Source organism: Pezoporus flaviventris, unplaced genomic scaffold, assembly GCF_033815535.1.
Source record: "Pezoporus flaviventris isolate CSIRO_AGI_PZ_B2104156 unplaced genomic scaffold, CSIRO_AGI_Pfla_v1 ptg000025l, whole genome shotgun sequence".
Lineage (NCBI taxonomy): Eukaryota > Metazoa > Chordata > Aves > Psittaciformes > Psittacidae > Pezoporus > Pezoporus flaviventris.
In genome coordinates this window covers 32,428,062-32,446,828 of record NW_026892573.1, presented here as the reverse complement: position 1 = coordinate 32,446,828, position 18,767 = coordinate 32,428,062, and the positions used below count along the sequence as shown (strand labels likewise).

The 18,767-nt window shown below is 46.7% G+C and overlaps 1 protein-coding gene across 2 annotated transcripts in view; it reads right to left on the bottom strand.

Annotated features, from left to right (window-relative positions):
• The window catches only part of PAK1 (p21 (RAC1) activated kinase 1), a 71,780-nt gene that overhangs the window by 10,326 nt on the left and 42,687 nt on the right, over positions 1 to 18,767 (bottom strand). For both annotated transcript variants that reach the window (XM_061458078.1, XM_061458080.1), the window contains exons 3-10: positions 12,636 to 12,736; positions 10,955 to 11,102; positions 9,792 to 9,829; positions 8,112 to 8,228; positions 7,670 to 7,844; positions 4,320 to 4,383; positions 3,376 to 3,424; positions 1,526 to 1,638 (exon numbers count right to left, since the gene is read on the bottom strand). In XM_061458078.1, coding sequence (XP_061314062.1) covers positions 1,526 to 1,638; positions 3,376 to 3,424; positions 4,320 to 4,383; positions 7,670 to 7,844; positions 8,112 to 8,228; positions 9,792 to 9,829; positions 10,955 to 11,102; positions 12,636 to 12,736 — 805 coding nt within the window. The remainder of the gene's footprint in view (positions 1 to 1,525; positions 1,639 to 3,375; positions 3,425 to 4,319; positions 4,384 to 7,669; positions 7,845 to 8,111; positions 8,229 to 9,791; positions 9,830 to 10,954; positions 11,103 to 12,635; positions 12,737 to 18,767) is intronic.

The following is an 18,767-nucleotide window of genomic DNA, read 5'->3' as shown; positions in this document are numbered from 1 at the left end:
AAGAGAGCAGAGTGAGCAGCTGGGATGTGCCAGCCAGACAAGGCAAGTGCATGTACTCAGCCATGCTCTCTCTAATGGGAAGAGCACATCTCTCAAACAGCTTTGCCAAAACAAAGCCTCAGATCAGGCAGGGGAAATAAACAGTTTCAGCTCAGATGCAATTCATTCTGCTGGGGACACCCCCCTGCAGCCCTGATCCAGCTCTGGGGCAGCAGCACAAGAGGGACGTGGAGCTGTTGGAGCGAGGGCAGAGGAGGCCATGGAGATGCTGCAAGGGCTGGAGCAGCTCTGCTCTGGAGCCAGGCTGAGAGAGCTGGGCTGGGTGAGCCTGGAGAAGAGAAGGCTCCTGAAGGGGAGACCTGAGAGCAGCTCCAGTGCCTAAAGGGGCTGCAGGAAAGCTGGAGAGGGGCTTGGGACAAGGGCCTGTAGGGACAGGCCAAGGGGAATGGCTTTAACCTGCCCGAGGGGAGACTGAGCTGAGCTCTTAGGGAAGTTGGAACTGGATGAGTTCAGTCCTTCCAATCCAAACCCATGCTATAATTTTATGCTGTGCTGGGGACAGATGCAAACCTTTTGACATCATTTTTAGTGGAACTAGCATGGATCTGAGAGGTCTCGTGATCACGGTCCCAAACCATTCTGTGATTCCATAATTCCTAGCTCTTCTTTACCATTTGCTTCATCTTACACAGGTAATCTCCTTTCTGAAAGAAGACAGCCCCTGCCCAGCATCACTTCCCTGCACACACACATCCCACCCCAGAATTTCAGGAGCAGACTCTCTGTCCCTCCAGCAAAGCCTCTCTTCACCACTCTGCACAGGACACAACTGCTGCAGTACACAAGAAATAACTTCTTTGGCTAAGACTTTAAAAGCCTGTTAAAGAAATCTGTTAAAAGCAACAGCTGATAAGATTTTGATGCACACACAGAGCAAGCAAATGTGCAAATACTCTCTCAGATTCCCAAAAGAGATTCTAGGTCACATCTCTCCACTGCATCTTCAAAAAGAGCTGCCAAGCTTGCAGCTCGCCCTATGCAGGCTCTCTCTTTACCCTAAAATGAGCAAACCTGCGGTTCATCAGGACTGTGAGATTCTGGTGCTGCCTGAAAATCAGGCTGCAGCCCTACTGGAATTAGCTATCTCTGAAACATAAGGTGAATGGCACAGGCTCGACACAATGCACCAAAGCTGTGTTGATAATGGCTTTAACCTGACAGAGGGGAAGCTGAGATGAGATCTTAGGCAGTTCTTCCCTATGAGGGTGGTGATGCTCTCAGGGTGCCCAGAGGAGCATATGGCTAATGCTTTTGCTGCCAGCATCTTTAAAGAGAACCTAAATACTCCATGAGAACTGATTCAGATACCTGTTTCTCTTGGGATATGGAGGGAGACCACCAAGCCACCCCAGCACTGCCACGTGCATTAAGCAATGCAAGGTTGTCATATACCAGCCTTAAGCTGAGACAGCACCACTCAAGACAGTGACAAGTCCCTTTGTGAGCACTTCAAACCATGACTTACCTGTCCAAGTAGTTGACAATGTTGGGGTTTTTGTTTTCCCTCATCACAAGGATTTCATTAATAATCAGTTCCTTTTTGGGCTGCTGCTGCAGATTCATCTGTTTGATTGCAACCTGCAGTGAACAAAGACCAAAGAGAGCATTATCACAGGAGTCCCCTCGAAACCTGCCCAGTGTTGGATGATTGTAGTCCCGAACACTTTGTCCATCATGGGTTCCTCAGCCATTTAGTAACTCAATTCCTGCAGCCAGCTCATTTCCACACATGATGGAGGATACTTAAAGCCAAAAAGGATGAGGGGAATTAAAACTTTCATACTGGACCTCTATGTCACATCTGGATGGCCACTTCCATCTACAGCTTCTTGATAACAAGAGAGAGATCTCCTACTCTAATATGGACTGGTGTGACAGAAACCTTTTATTTCTTAAAGGATTCCTATTAATTTTAGTTTGGATTGGAAGTTTATGGAAGGTTTTTGGTGTTTTCCCTGCTTCCATGCACATTTCTGCTTCTAGAACTCTACAGCAGGGCAGCCATGCATGGAGGGTGTAAGTAACACTAGGCCGAGTTAGTAGTTTGAGTACTGGCAGCTTAGTACTTTGAGGTGGTGAATCTGTTTCTTTCTCTCCCAGCAAGACCTGGGGGAAAGAAGCATCAGTGTTTAGATAAAAGGCTGAGAAGAACCGAATCAGATTCACCTTCGTTCCCAGTTATTTACATACAAAGGCATTAGGGATGGATTTGTCTGTTGTAGCCCTTTGGCTGAGTAGCTTTCTGCCTGCTTCAGGGTATCTACTCTGCATGTATAGATGCAGAAAGCAGGAGGGTTTTAACAGCATGTTTTAACTCCTATGTTCCACTCTGTCATGAGAGCACCTGGCTCTCAGCCAGCCTTCAAATCAATAAGACTACTCAGCACGGCAGGAGGCAGAAGAGGAGAGGGAAGGCATAGGATGCAGATGAAGGAAGACCACAGCGACACTAAGGATGCTTCAGAGAGGCTCCTGTGCTTCCTCACTCCTGTTCAGAGGGAGTCACTGAAGGGATCCAGCAAGAAGGCAGAAAACCATCAAAAGAGTTCCTCCTCTTCCTGTAAAATTCCTCATTGCTTCCAACTAACTGCAATGCTCTTTCCTCAAGGGCTGTGATTAAACTGTCTGAATGCTTCAGGAACTGGAAAAGGGGGTGAAGGAGCTTCAGCAAAAGCACAGTTGTGACATTTACTGGTGCCTGACCCTGCTGCTGTACCAATGCAAAGCAGACACACTTTGCTGCAGACTTCCATAAATATATCTGGAATAATGCATACGCTTTCCTCTTTAAAAGTCCTCCATCTAGCATTAATGATTTCCACAGATGCTGCGTATCCCTCACTACTTTATTATGCATGCACCCAACATGCAGGGCGCTTTTCAATATGCAGAAGGGGCAGAAAACCATAGAAAGACATTCCTTGTCTCTCAATTCAAGGGCAGAAAGCAAGTGGGCAAAGGGTGGGAGAGGAACTATTTCTATGTAAGTCAACTACTGTGAGTGTAGGAAGCAATAAAGCACATAAAGAGTTTAAGTGGGGACAGGCAGGAATCTTGGGGATGAAGAGAGGAACTACCCAGTCTGAACGTTTGCTTTTAGCCTTCGTGGTCACAGAAAGCTTCTTTACAAATATGAAATGATTCAGGAACCTACACTTGGGAAATCCTTTCTTTCCCAGTTCTCTGCCTCATAAATACTTCATTAAACATAAGAAGCCATAGAGCCCTGACAGACCATCTTTGTCTTGCGGCATCAACTCGAACTGTTAGCACACGATCCAAACTCCACTGCTGTGGTATCCTGGCAGCACTTACCTCCTGCCCTGTAGCTACATCCATTGCTGTGTAAACTGTACCTGAGGCTCTAAATCAGAGAGAAGAGAAAGAAACAAACACTTATTAGTGCCTCATAGCAAGACTGAGAGCCGAAAACATGCCCCTTCTCCCTTGTCTCTGAAGTGCTCTCACTCTCATTCCTTCTCATGCAATAATTCCAATGGTAAATAACATCTGAAATAGTTCTGAGCCAAGGCTGCTGTTGGAGCAGAAGCCAAAGAACTTAGGGGGAACAAAGCTCTTAATAAGGGGCACTGTGATCACCCAAACCTTTGCTGCTAAACCAGCAACTTAACGCGGCTTGTAGGACCATGAGTTGATCCCATTTAAGCTGGCATGGCCCCAGCTTGCAGACTGCCCAACGTGATTACAGAGCAACCGGCATCAGCTAAAGCAAACAAAATGAGGCCTTTGTAGTGAGGGAAATGGGAGTCTGAGCCTCAGCACAGGGAGCAGACAGCAGATCTCAGTGACCTGCACTGATTTGCCTCACTGTAACCTCTCCTACAACCCCTGCTTTGACCTAACCCCTGTGCCAAGGAGCACAAGACCCATGGTCCAGGAGAGTTGACTCGGAAGATCATCTTGCACACTGAAAACAAGCAGTTCCTTCCCTGCTTGCAGCTACATTTAGCAACCTGATCATCTAATGATGTGTTTTCTCCTATTAAAACACAACCACACACACACAAAAAAACCCCAAACAGTCCCTGTGACTCAAGACACTGCCAGGAAAGGGAGAGGAGCTGTGAACCCCCCCCTCCCCAAACAACCAAAAACATGCAAGAAAGCAAAAAAGCCCCAATCAAACACAAGAAACTCTCCAAAGCATCACCAACAGCTTTGACAGCAAACTCACTGGTTTCAGCACTTCCTTCTTAGCATAAGGAAAGGCATAGGAGAGAAGAGGAGGATGTACTAACCCTTGTCCAATCTTCTCGAAACACGTGTACTTCTTTTTGGGGTCACCCACACTCACAATGCTTCCTACAAAAGAGAATAAGAGGTTTTTATAAGGACTTTGTGGAACAGCTTTAAGAACTAGCTGTACTTTAAGAGCAGCCCCATAGCCACAGTGGGCTCTGCTGAGCATTGTGAACCACCCATCAGGAATCCAGAGGCACATAAGGCCAGGTTGGAGGAAGCCTTGGGTGCCATGGTTTAGTGTGCCCATGGCAGGGGGTTGGAACTGGATGAGGTTAAGGTCCTTTCCAACACAAACCATTCTATGATTCTATGATATTCTGTTTCCAGGCTTCGGAGGTGGGTGTATTCCCCTTGAAAGTGGTAACTGCACACCAGGAATAACAGATCTGCATCCCTGATCTAGTTCCAGGGATGGGGCAGCCACAGCTTCTCTGGGCACCCTGTGCCAGCGCCTCAGCACCCTCACAGGGAAGAGCTTCTGCCTAAGAGCTCAGCTCAGTCTCCCCTCTGGCAGGTTCAAGCCATTCCCCTTGGCCTGTCCCTACAGGCCCTTGTCCAAAGCCCCTCTCCAGCTTTCCTGCAGCCCCTTTAGGCACTGGAGCTGCTCTCAGCTCTCCCCTTCAGGAGCCTTCTCCTCTCCAGGCTGACCCAGCCCAGCTCTCTCAGCTTGATGTGCCAGGGACCTGCAAATCACATGGTGAGTTGCCAAGGGGTGAACTGGAGAAGCTGTCAAAAGGAGCATCGCTGCAGCTAAACACCCCCTGCAAACATTAACTGATATTCACAACTCCCCTGAGGCAGGCAGGAATCACACCCCTTCTAGGCTGAACAAATCACAGCCAACAACTCCCTAGAGCTCAGCTGGGAGCAAGCCTCTTCTCTAACAGCACCCTGGTGGCTAATAGGATCAAGGGATGCTGAGCTGCATCCGAGCTGCTGTTTGCAAGTCACCCAAGCTGCCAACATATGGTGCTGCTTTCCAAGGGCTGAGCCTAACCAGATGTATATTGGCAAAGGAACTGCTTGTGGTCATGAGGCCAAGAAATGCAGTAGCAAGCAGAGTAAGAGCAGGCTATTTTCAGACAGCACTGGAGAGCAGCCAAACCTACAGGGTTTAGGGCAGACAGAGGTAAAGGAAGGGAATAGGGCCCATGTTTGGAAAGGAGTGAGAGAAGAGCAATCCGGCTTTATAAACCCACTGTACAATTAGGGAAGCAATGCTGTCTGCCCTGAGGACAAGAATTCCTGGGCAAATATTCATAAACTCTCCATCAAAGCCTGACACAGGCTCCAAGTACAGACTGTGAGACAGGGAAATGCTTCCCCAAGGCAGTGACAGCACAGAATGCTGCAGTGACAAGAGGCAGTTGCTAATCTTGCCCTGTTTAATGCTCTCATCCCTCAAATGGAGCAACGTTTCCTACCTTCCAAAGAGCCAGGCGAGGATTCAGTAATGCTTGCACCAATGCTGTGATAATGCGGAGAGTTTTATCAGCTTCCTTTTAACCTTTGTACATCTTCATTATGTGTAAATACATATGTGCTTTAAGATTTTAATCACTGTAGTTACATGTCAAACCAAAAGATGTGAAGGTTGCACGTCTGCACGAGTACAGCGCCACTGCCCTTTCTGACCAGCCCATACCCAAAAGCTGACACTTAACAGCAACCACTGAACTTCACACACACATGGATATCTACAGCGAAATCCCTCAATCATAGCATCACAGAATGGTTTGGGTTAGAAAGGACCTTAAGATCGTCCCATTCCAGCCTCCTGCCATGGGCAGGGACACCTCACACTAAACCATGGCACCCAAGGCTCTGTCCAACCTGGCCTTGAACACCACCAGGGATGGAGCATTCACAACCTCCCTGGGCAACCCATTCCAGTGCCTCAGCACCCTCACAGTAAAGAACTTCTTCCTTATATCCAATCTAAACTTCCCCTGTTTCAGTTTTAACCCATCACCCCTTGTCCTGTCACTCCAGTCCCTAATGAAGAGTCCCTCCCCAGCATCCCTATAGGCCCCCTTCCAATACTGGAAGCTGCTCTGAGGTCTCCATGCAGCCTTCTCTTCTCCAGGCTGAACAGCCCCAACTTCCTCAGCCTGTCTCCATACAGGAGCTGCTCCAGCCCCTGATCATCCTTGTGGCCTCCTCTGGACTTGTTCCAACAGTTCCATATCCTCAATGCTGAAGAATCACCAGTTCAGCACTGAGCACCACTTGCTGGAGCAAGGAGGGTGTCACAAGTTACATCTGCCTCCCAACACTCCTAGGAGCAGCACTTGCACTCCTCTTCCTTACAGAAGTGAGTGTAGTTGCATTAGGATTGCACTTTTTCTCCTGCCATAGTCCCTGCTTGTCTTACCTGGTCATAAAAATGGCTTGAATCCTTAATGGTGCCTGGGTTCTGATTGTGAAGTCAATACTTAGAAACACTGCATGTGAGTTTTCCAGTAGGTCCAGTTAACATGCCATCAATTCAACTGAAGCTTTCTTTAGAGGAATGAGGTACTCAGGTGCTGGTTTACTTTTAAGTTATACCCTCAGATTAAATTCTCCTTCATCTAGCAGTTAGTCTTTGCTTCGTATAATACTGACCTTCAGGGCTATACCCTCAACCCAGGAGATCAGCCCGACCATAGAGGTGCTAACACAATTTACATCAACTGACAAGCAAGGCACGGCTGTAATTAATGCAGGATTAGTAGTTCAAAGGATTAGAAATGCTCTACCCTAACAGAAACTGGCCCAGGCTGAGGATAGCAATCAGCTGCACAGAAGAGCTGGTTCAGCTGTTGTATATGCTACAGCATAACCCTGAAATACTAGGAAGCACTTGAACTGTTAAAGACACTACAACAGAGAAACATGATGGATTTGCCTTAAAAACCACCACTAATTTGGGTGCCCACACAATGTTAAGGCACTTAAGAATAAGCAAGTGCCTTTACACCATGGTATTGTGGAAGGTGAACATAGGGATGCATTTTCTCTCCATCTTTTAGACACTTTGTCTATCACTGCAATATCCACACTCCAGAGCTACAGAATATCATGAGGAGCAAACTCAGACCTCACAGTTAAGTAGATGTTACTTGTTCAGGGCTTGTTTTGCAGAGCCTGAGGAGCTGTGACTCCCTGGGGATTTCAGTTGGCATCACAGGTGCTCAGCTTACATATATGCTCCCTCCTTACATCTGCCCCCAGTTTTGGCACGTAGTCACAACGCAACGGCATCAGTCAGGGATCTCAAAATGGGACTGTCAAAACATTGCAGCTTATGAAAGTTCTGAGAAACCAACACAGCAGGACCTGGAATTTAAAGGGAGGAACGTACTTAGTTTTTCCAAGATCTCCTCATCTGACATTTTTGGCTTTTTCTTTTGTTTCTCCATGTTCCTGACCAGCGCATCGGGTGCCGCTGTGCTGTTTTCCGAGGGAGAAGAAATAGGAGAGGTGGCCACATCTCTGGTAGGAGGAGGCAGAGGGTCTATCACAGAGCGGGTGTAGATCTAGTTTTGTCGAGAGAAACATGTTAGATGAAGATTTAAACACTTCTATTCACATTGTTCTTGTTCTTGATGCTGTCAGGGCTGCATTTCTCTAGCTACTTTGTCCCCCACAAATAGGTGATAAAACAAAGGTGCTGAGCCAGAAGGAATGGCTCCAACCTCCTCCCTCCTGCTCCCAAGAAGGGCTCAGCACCATGGATGAGGGATCACAGTCAGGACAGGTCTCTGACTGCAGTGGTGGGGGCTGAAGGAAGTATTTCTGCTCACAGATTTTGTGTGTTCAGGTCGCGGAGCTATCACAGGGGGTGGAGCTGCATCATCTTCATCATCTTCATCTTCAGACACTGAGGGCACTGCAGGGGTCTCGGAGACAGCTTTCACATTCTGCACGTGGTCACACAAACAGCAAAAAAGGAAAAAGAAATCTTTAACTGCTTGAATTAGCATTAAAATCTTCATGTGTTCTGTACAAGTTGGGAGGTTGAGTGATCATCAGCTTTGGGATGGCAACGGAGCTAAGGATTGATACTGGAAGCAAAACCTGGTAAAATCTTTCCAAATCCCTTTTAAAATTGCTTTCTAAAAGAAAATTTCACAAAAAACATGAAGAATTCTAATTTTTTTTTAAAGCTTTGTAAGTGGTCTAGAAAATTATCTGGGTTTTTTTTTTTTGCAATGCTGTGATTAGAAATGAAAGTCACTTTTAACCTTCTAAATTTGAAGCTGGATTTGAAGTTCATGGCATCTTTACACTACCAACATCTCAAAATACACTTGGTGAGATCCTCAGCCCACTAGACCCTTTCTGCTCATGCATCACCAGTTCCCTAATTGTGGCAGGGGGAAAGAGTGTCAAAATTAAGTTCTCTGTGTAAGAGGGGTAAAGCAACAGTATTTCACTGAACCTATAATACTTGGAGTCACCAGCACCCTGATATATCATTAACACAACAAAAGCTTTGTGTTAATGATATATAACATAATGCAAAAGCTTTGCCTGTTAAAAGCAACAAGAAAAACAACCTACTTCCTGAATGTCACAGAATGGTTTGGGTTGGAAGGGACCTTAAAGCCCATCCAGTTCCAACCCCCTGCCATGCACAGGGACACCTTCTACCAGTATAGACCCAAAACTAAAGCTTATCCAGTGTCCTCCAAAACCAATCTTAGCAGATTGGCAACTACTGCTTTTTTCAGGGTTGACTATAAAATCCAACAGCCTCAGCTACTGTAAACTCCCCAGGGTGGATGTGCAATGAATGAACAACAGCAAAAACTCTCCTGTTCATAGAGAGTCCCAAATGGTCAGATCTCGAACACGCTGCCTGTGGAAGGGAGCAGAACCAGCCAACTCCAGGCAATGGCATGGCAGTGAGAAAGCAAGGGATGAGGGAATTGTGGGGGTTTATGACTCATCTGATTAGGTTTGGTTTCTTCCATCTCACACACACCTAGAGAAATGTATTGCACCTAACAAAGCAAACAGGAGTGGTGCCTGCCCTGGTACGGGCAGAGTAAAGGTCGAGCAGAGAGAAGGAGAACCTTTTATTTCCTGATCTGCTGGAGATTAGTTTTGTTAATCCACAGTAACCAACATTAGTTATGGTCAATCAGATACAGTGAGTTGGTAATTAATTGGGTTTTATGTCAGAGATGTTTATAGAGACTTATAAAACCTGACACAGTGGTTGTCAAATTCGAGCTACAAAAACAGACTGACTTCTATGGAAACACAACTATTTCTATTCATTAATTGCCTAATTTCTATTCATTATTCACTAATAAAACCCTGCTTCTGCTTACTCGGTTCTCCCCCAGTTGTTGTTAGAAAAGGTGCAAGGAGCATGCCTTGGTTTATAAACGTGTCTTCGCTATACAAATGTGTATAGTTCAGATTTTAAAACACCAAGCAAACAGCTCGAGACAGAATGTGAATATCAGGCTTACCAATGTATTTGATGAATTGTAATCCTCTGCTGATTTATCTGAAAGAGATAGTAAAGCCATTATAAATGAGTTGTCATGCAGTAGCAGTGGGGAGAGGAGAAAAGGACAAGCTCCCTTTGGAAGAGGAAGGAAAAAAGGCTGCTCTGAAACCTTGGCATTACCTCCAGATTCCCAGAACAAGCTGACACCAGGCAGATACGGGAATAGAGGGTAAAAAAAATGGGAATAGAGGGTAAAGAACTGATAGATAAACGCAGGAGCTCCAAATCCCTGCTGCAGGAGGGTGTAACTTCCCAGAGCAACACCCGAATGAATACTGTCTCCATCCATATATGCAAAATCTTGCCAATGGGCTAGATCACCAGCTGAGGCACTGCAGCTAGCCTGAGACCTGCAAGATGCTCACTCTCAGCCACCTCAGCTTCCTGGAACAGAATGAGAGGAACCCACGAGTCAACTGATGGGCTTCTTGTTTGACTATTCACACACATACAGGGAAGATTTGTGCTTTTAACCCTGCCTGGAGTCTTCCTAATACCAGTTCTGGTGGCATGGCTGTATCCTCCTGGAAGAGCCAAAGCAGGGCTTAATATAAAGGGAATGAGTTACAGTTGAAAGAGAAAAGGAGTGGTGGGTGGAGATGTTCTCCATTGGGCAGGTAATCCGTGCAAAGAAGGAACAGAACCTTGGCGGCTCTGATTTTTAGAGGAATCCAGCCAGCAATAAACAAGCACTTGGCAGCTGAAGAGTATTCCTCAATCATGAAACATGGGAGGAAAGAGACCCTCATCCCAAGCATGCATGAAGCGACATCCACACACAATGCTGGGAAAGCAGAACTGGTGCAAAATGTAGCTGCCTGTTTGTCCAGGGATCACTGGGAACACAATGCCACCACTCTGGGATCTGCCTTCCAGCTGGAAGCTTCCAAAAACCTGTGTGGTTTGGGGATTTGGCCAGCTGACTGACTCCTCTTTTGCAGCTATGCTAGGCATCAGGATCAATAAAACAACGTGTTGAAGAAAGAGGGATGCTTGAGCAGCCACTCACTCACATCTTCCTTGATAAGACAGATGTACTTGTTGATTAAAGGAAGGAAACCCCACACATAGTGACTAATGGAAAGCTGGACAAAGCAGCCATATGAGACAATCAGCATGTACCTGTGAAACTCATGTACTTCTGGCTGTTGGAAATCTTCTTGGAGTTGTAAAACTCCAACACATCCAGCACTGCCTGAGGGTTCTTCTTCTGCTCCGACTTGGTGATGTTGGAAGTCTGCAGTAAACGTGCCCATTGCTCTGGCATTCCCTGGGGGGAGATTGATGGACCTTGTTAGCTCATAGTGACCAACATGTTCACAGCACACAGATACCCAGTAGTACCACAGCTACACTGTGCTGTGAGGGAAACAGGGAAAATGGAGAGGAGAAGGAGAGGAGAAGGAGAGGAGAAGGAGAGGAGAAGGAGAGGAGAAGGAGAGGAGAAGGAGGGGAGAAGGAGGGGAGAAGGAGGGGAGAAGGAGGGGAGAAGGAGAGGAGAAGGAGAGGAGAAGGAGAGGAGAAGGAGAGGAGAAGGAGAGGAGAAGGAGAGGAGAAGGAGAGGAGAAGGAGAGGAGAAGGAGAGGAGAAGGAAGAGAAGGAGAAGGAGTTACAAGTCACATGTTCCTTACACAGACATGCAAACACAACTCTGCTCACAAGGCTGTGGACAAGTCCCACGTCCTTTGAAGACCAAAACTCAAAACCCAGAAAGGAGCAGACCCAAATGCTGCACTTCAGGAAGAGCATGAAACCCAAAAAACCCCCAAACCTTTACACACATCCTAAACACACAGACTTACATATATCCAAGGAAGTCTATAGAACATACACTGTGTAGCACCTAGCACAATGGACATGCAACATTCATTTAGGTCTTCTCGTAGCACTAGAGCTCAGTGGTTTGGTGCCTATTGTAACCAGAGCTGGGAATGCAGAGATGTTAACTTCACATATGAAGCTCAGAATTTCATTACAGAGACATCATTTCAGTCAGAAAACAAACACATCTGAAGTACAAGCAGACTTGTGCCCTTTCAGCAGCAGCAAGAATAAGTCTGTAGAGATGAAGTGGCAAGTGACCGGCATAAAGTTACCCTCCCTGTTCAAAAGGATGCTGGATGCACCACTTGGGTACATCTAGGTTAACCTGAGCAAGTCTAGAGGCTGACATGAAAAACAACTGTACATATGAATGAGGTGAGGAGAGCAAAGTCCCTGAAAAGAAGCATATTAAAGCCAGGTAAAACCAGCTTGCTCACAAACAACTGCTGCTGCTATAAAATACTATCTCATAATGAAATTAAGAAGCATAAGATGATGAAATACAACTCGGTGGTCATAGTGTTTTTCATGTCAATAAAACCAGCCATAAAAGCATGTGACATTGCCTTAGGCCAGCACACACACACATTTTGTCATCAGCAGTTACACATGGCTGTGTGTCTCCTAAAGGGGAACTCTCAGAGCCCCACCTGGGGGACACAGAGTATGCTGTGGACCTAATGCAGCTCTGTAAGAGGAAGGGAGGCAAAGGGAGGAGAGCTATACCATGTTTTGCTGTCCACACGAGCCAAAACAACAGGAAAGGTGAAGTTGGCTGGCAGCCTGGGCTCCTGGGATGTGCCAAGTTTGACAAACAGTCTCTCAGCAGGAATTAGTGGGTAACCTCTGCAGATGTGTTTCAAAGGAGATCAAATGCACGATGGTAATAGCCTTTCCAGCATCACTACATCAAAGATTAATGGCTCCTCCCAGCAATAAGCCAAACCACAGAGCTCTCTTTTCCTCCACATTCACTTACTGTGAATTCTCCCGTGACTGCATCAAACCCCACATGAATCGTGTGTTCAAAGTCTGAAGGGAGGGAGATCTCGGGCCGCTCTTTCTCTTTCTTTTTATTAGCTGGAAGAGACAAGAAGAACAAGCCATAAATGCAGCAGGAATTAAAACCTTCCCCATAGCTTCCAATTCACCAACCCAACGATCCCCCCCTTTTTGCTAGTCATAGGATTTGATTTGGGGAAGGCAAACAGCAAGTTTAAGAACTTTGTCACCTCACTTCAGAGCAGCCACAGCAAATGGACAACAAAAATCAAAGTTCTGCGACACAAAACAACAGGGTTTTTAATGCAAAGTTCTGCATCAAGAGGAGCGTGACCAGCAGGGCGAAGGAGGTGATCCTGCCCCTCTGCTCTGCTCTTGTGAGACCTCACTTGGAGCATTGTGTGCAGTTCTGGTGTCCTCAACATAAAAAGAACATGGAGCTGTTGGAACAAGTCCAGAGGAGGCCATGAGGATGCTCAGGGACTGGAGCAGCTCCTGTATGGAGACAGGCTGAGGAAGTTGGGGCTGCTCAGCCTGGAGAAGAGAAGCTGCGTGGAGACCTCAGAGCAGCTTCCAGTGTCTGAAGGGGGCTGCAAGGATGCTGGGGGGGGACTCTTCATTAGGGACTGGAGTGATAGGACAAGGGGTGATGGGTTCAAACTTAAAGAAGGGAAGTTTAGACTGGATATAGGGAAGAAGTTCTTTACTGTGAGAGTGCTGAGGCACAGGGTGCCCAGAGAAGTGATAATTGCTCCATCCCTGTCAGTGTTCAAGGCCAGGTTGGACAGAGCCTTGGGTGTCCTGGTTTAGTGTGAGGTGTCCCTGCCCATGGCAGGGGGTTGGAACTGGATGATCTTATGGACCTTTCCAACCCAAACCATCCTATGATTCTATGAATTAACACAGAACAAGCACAAGACAAGGCAACTGTACTTTGAGTATGTCAAGCATCAATCAGCTGGGCTAAACTCTAAGCGCTATGTACCTAAAACATTCACTCAGACTTACACAGGTCAGAGTCAATAGCACTACAGTGGCATAAGTGGAAGCCATGCAGTTTTGAACACATTTCTTGATATGTTGTCTAAAGCTACTTTAAGAAACCAAAATATTATGGGCTGTTAAATATACACTCGCCTCATATTAAGACAGGGTCAAAATTAACTACAAACACTGTTTTTTAATTGCTTCCTTCAAGCTACTTCTTATGAAGTTCCCCAAATACAGCACATATCCCCTACAAATCTTATATGAGCAAAGCCAGTTATATTTTCCAGCTCACAAAATGAACTAGATGTAGTTTCAATACGAAGCTTTGAAGATGCAGAGCAAGACGGCAGAATGGGCCAGGTGAGGAGCAGAAGAAACAGGAAAGGCAATAAATCAAAGCAGATGCACTTTAAAGTCAGGTCTACAAATGAGATTATCATCATGCCTTGGATTAAGTTCAGCCATAGTATCATAGAATGGTTTGGGTTGGAAAGGACCTTAAGATCATCCAGTTCCAACCCCCTGCCATGGGCCCGAAAAGGAGATCCACCACATATTAAGGACTCCACTTCCCTTTTCATAGTTACTGTGTTCAAGAACTTGAGATCAGATTGAGAAAGAGCCATGTTCTACATGGATTTGCTGCTGCTTGAAGCTACAAACTGAGCAGAGCCAGGAGAAGTGACTAAACCACTTCTGCTTCCCAGCTGCTACCTTTTTTATCGCAAGCCAAAGAGGCTGACATTCCTCAGTGCATTTTTGGCAGCAGGAATGCCAAAGCCCAGGTATGTCGGAAACCTCTGAGGCTAACACTCAATATTGCACTTATTTAAGGCACTGCTGGTGGTGAGTTGTGCAGAGATGGTCAGGACTCACCCCAAAGGACTGAATCATAGAATCCCAGAGTGGTTTGGGTTGGAAGGGACCTTAAAGCTCACCCAGTTCCAACCTCTGCCATGGACAGGGACACCTTCCACTAGAGCAGCTTGCTCCAAGCCCCTGTGTCCAACCAGGCCTTGAACACTGCCAGGGATGGGGCATCCCGTTTCCTTCAGCTCCAGCTCTGGCACTGTTCTGTGTGTCATTCCTGCTGCACGGAGTAATTTTGGAGAAAGAACAGGATCAGATGCTCCATGTGGGACACGAAGATGGAACAGATTGTTTTGGATCCCTCTTTCAAACAAATGGGATGGGGGAAGCTGAATCACAGAAAAGCAGTGGAGTTGGCAAGGAGAGGGAGAAGAGAAAGCTGCCAGGCTGGAGGAGCCATCACAGAGTGGGAGCTAGAAGGAGACAGAGCAGCTGCTGGTTAGCAGACGGTGAGCATCTGCAGCACAAAGCCCTGCCAGATATGGGACAAGCAGCTGCATCCAGCAGGTACACAGAAAAAGCTGCACGTGCTAGTGATGGATGGAAAGCAAGAGGAAAAGAGATGCAGAGAGAGCCATCAGAGGCACCATAGGCTGCAGCCCTCTCTACAGGTTCAACCCACTCCTGCATGCTAACGAGTAAGGTGTCAGCTCAGCCTGGAAGCCCATCATTCAGGTGAGGAAGAAGAGGGAGCCTGTACTAGCAGTGCTATGCAGTGCTGCATGGGTGATGCACAACCACATGTGGTCCAGAATAACTGCCACAGTAGATTTGAAAGTATCCCTAAAAAAACTTAAGGGCATTAAGGTGCTACCCAGAAATCAACCCACTTTGGTGGTTTCTATTTCTACATTCAGGCAGCTTGAGCTCCTGCCACACATCCAAATGCCAATAAATGTCTCTGCAACCAACTGCTCCAGTAGCTGTTGAAGCAGGAAACTGAAATCACTGCTGACTGCTAATTTATCCCGAGCAGGAGATGATGGCCTGAGTGAGCCTCAGCTACACAGAGCAATAAAAGCAGTTCTGGAGGGCCTGATTAAATAGCATAATGGCCTTTGTCAGTCCAGCTCTCTGTTTGTGTTCAACACACACACTGCAGGATAGAAGCAGGAAGAGATTCTTGTGTTTGGAGAGGGACTTTTTACAAGGGGACAGGCCAAGGGGATGGCTTTAACCTGCCAGAGGGGAGATTGAGATGAGCTCTTAGGCAGAAGCTCTTCCATAGCTAAATGGAAGCGTGCAAACATGTCCGAGGCCCAGGATTTAAGCTCCTATGTGCCCTTTAACCAGGGCTCTGACCATGCACAGGGGCAGCACAATGGATAAGACACTTTCCAAAGAGCCTTCAACTAGAATTGCCTTCTTCACCCAGCGACCTGTAGAAGATAACCCTCAGGATGTCTCCCCTTGTTGGCCTCCCCTCTGATCTGGGCCCACAGCAGATCTGTTGCCTGGTTCCACAGCAGGACCCCACTTTATTTGAGCTGCACCTCTACATAGAGCACAACCCCTTCACCTTCTTTCCCACCCATCCTTCATTAAGTGCCGGCTCCAGTACTGCTTCCTGCCCAAAGAGCTACCACTTCTCCAAAGGGATTGACAGCATTAACTTTAGCAGCACTTAGGCTACTAAAGATGGATGTAAAAAAACATCCATCTTCACTAGCAGAATAAACCACAGAGCATTTCAGTTCTTCACAGGCTCTTTGCAACCCCAGCAGAGGTTAAACCCAAATCACTACTTCCCTGGGGAAAAGATCCAGAGGTCATGGATTTGCCCCAGTTACATGCCTCTAACTGAATGGAAACCAACTCCCCTTTGAGTCCAGCCAAACTAACACACAGCACCCAAATTGTTTCAGGCATAAACCAAAGAGGTGTCTGAAAACCTGGGAATCTCACTAACATTAAAGCAGCAGAAAGCACTGGGAATTCAGTTGTCCTCATGAGATTGGAAGAAGCTTTCATAAGATGAAAACCAACCCATGTGAAGCGAAGGTGACAGCGTTCAGGGGTTTTTTTGCTTGACAGGAGTTAGAGGACAGAAGCAATCACTCTCATTGGGGCAGGTGTATTGCAACAGAAGGCTCTGCTGAGCTTGGCTAAACAAAACCCTCTCATTTCTCGAAGCATCTGCCACGTTGGCCAATCTTCAGCAAACGCAGGCATCTTCAGTGGCAGTCTGTGCTGATTTTACCCAAACCGTTCACTTCTGCAGCTCTCTTCTCCAATCCAGTTCTTTGGGTTCCATTTCTTTGACTCTTTAATACATTTCAGGTAATTGCAGAATGGTTTGGGTTGGAAAGGACCTTAAGATCATCCAGTTCCAACCCCCCTGCCATGGGCAGGGACACCTCACACTAAACCATGGCTCCCAGGGCTCTGTCCAACCTGGCCTTGAACACTGCCAGGGATGGAGGAATTCAAAACTTCCCTGGGCACCCTGTGCCAGCACCTCAGCACCTTCACAGGGAAGAGCTTCTGCCTTATCTCCAACCTGAACTTCCCCTGTTCCAGTTTGAACCCATCACCCCTTGTCCTATCACTACAGTCCCTGATGAAGAGTCCCTCCCCAGCATCCTTGTAGCCCCCCTTCAGACATTGGAAGCTGCTCTGAGGTCTCCACGCAGCTTCTCTTCTCCAGGCTCAACAGCCCCAACTTTCTCAGCCTGTCTCCATACAGGAGCTGCTCCAGCCCCCTTAGTTGTCTGGAACTGCTGAGCTTAGAAATTTAAACCCCTCAATCCTTTAAGTAGGCCAACACAAAAATCCTGCAGCTTTTTAGGATTTATACTCCTAAGGGCAAGTTCTACCCAGGATCTGGCAAACATTTAACATTGAGTTCATGGATTGCAGATTCAATCAGAAGTTGCCAAAGGTACAGGCTGAGAAAGTTGGGTCTAAGCTGGATATAAGGAAGAACCTGTGAGGGTGCTGAGGCGCTGGCAAAGGGTGCCCAGAGAAGCTGTGGCTGCCCCATCCCTGGCAGTGTTCAAGGCCAGGTTGGACACAGCCTTGGGTGCCATGGTTTAGTGTGAGGTGTCCCTGTCCATGGCAGGGGGTTGGAACTGGATCATCTTAAGGTCCTTTCCAACCCAAACCATCCTATGATTCTATGACTGCTGTGGTATTTTGTAGAAAATGAACCTACATCTTGCTTGTTTAAAGTAGTGACACCAATTTGTCTTTTCACTCATAAAAATGAAGGAAGCAACCTTCCTTCTGAAGCCCAGGAAGATAAAGATACATAGGCTTGCCTTCAGTTACCCTCTGTCCAGATACCATTGCAATGCAGACTCTACAGAAAGCTGATGTATTTGAAACTCCAAAAAATAGGTCAGATATAAAAAGGAACCAGGAATTAGGGGATGGAGTTTTATTTTCTTTACATCCCTTTGAAAGATTCATGTGAGGGGTTTTTTAAATACCCTGGTCTTAAAAATAAGAGTTTCACGCACAGTTCACAGCTCCTCTCTCCATTCCCATCTGTTACAGTCCCTCTAACACCAGAAAATGCCTTTAATTCACAAGAAATGTGCAAGAATCTGCAGTAATGGGTTATTCTTAACAGCAAGCAGGCAATGCCTGACCCAAACACTCAATAGTTAATGACCATGGAGTGACATATGACAGGCCTAGCAGGAGATGGCCTGTTGGTCATGCTGAACTCATGTTATTTGCTGTTTAAAACAGCAAAACAAGCAAAAAGACCTCCCACTGCTCCCCATCAAAGGGTTTGCCAATACCAGATTTAATTGACCTGCTTGTAATCGGTACAAAAGAGATGATCTTAAAGACCATTCTGCACAAGTCGGGCTGGGAAGTGGCAGAGCTCGTCCCAGTTCTCATAGTTTAAAGAGAAGAGGGAAAACCAAGAAATTAAAAGAGAAGCCCAAAAGAGAGTAAATGGGATGGATTAAATGTGGCAGGGATAATCATTACTAAACAGGCTGAGAATGCTGTTCAGCCTGGAGAAGAGAAGCTGCATGGAGACCTCAGAGCAGCTTCCAGGGTCTGAAGGGGGCTACAAGGATGCTGGGGAGGGACTCTTCAATAGGGATTGTAGTGATAGGACAAGGGGTGATGGGTTCAAAGTGAAACAGGGGAAGTTCAGGTTGGAGATAAGGAAGAATTTCTTTACTGTGAAGTTGCTGAGGCGCTGGCACAGGGTGCCCAGAGAAGCTGTGGCTGCCCCATCCCTGGCAGTGTTCAAGGCCAGGTTGGACACAGGGGCTTGGAGCAACCT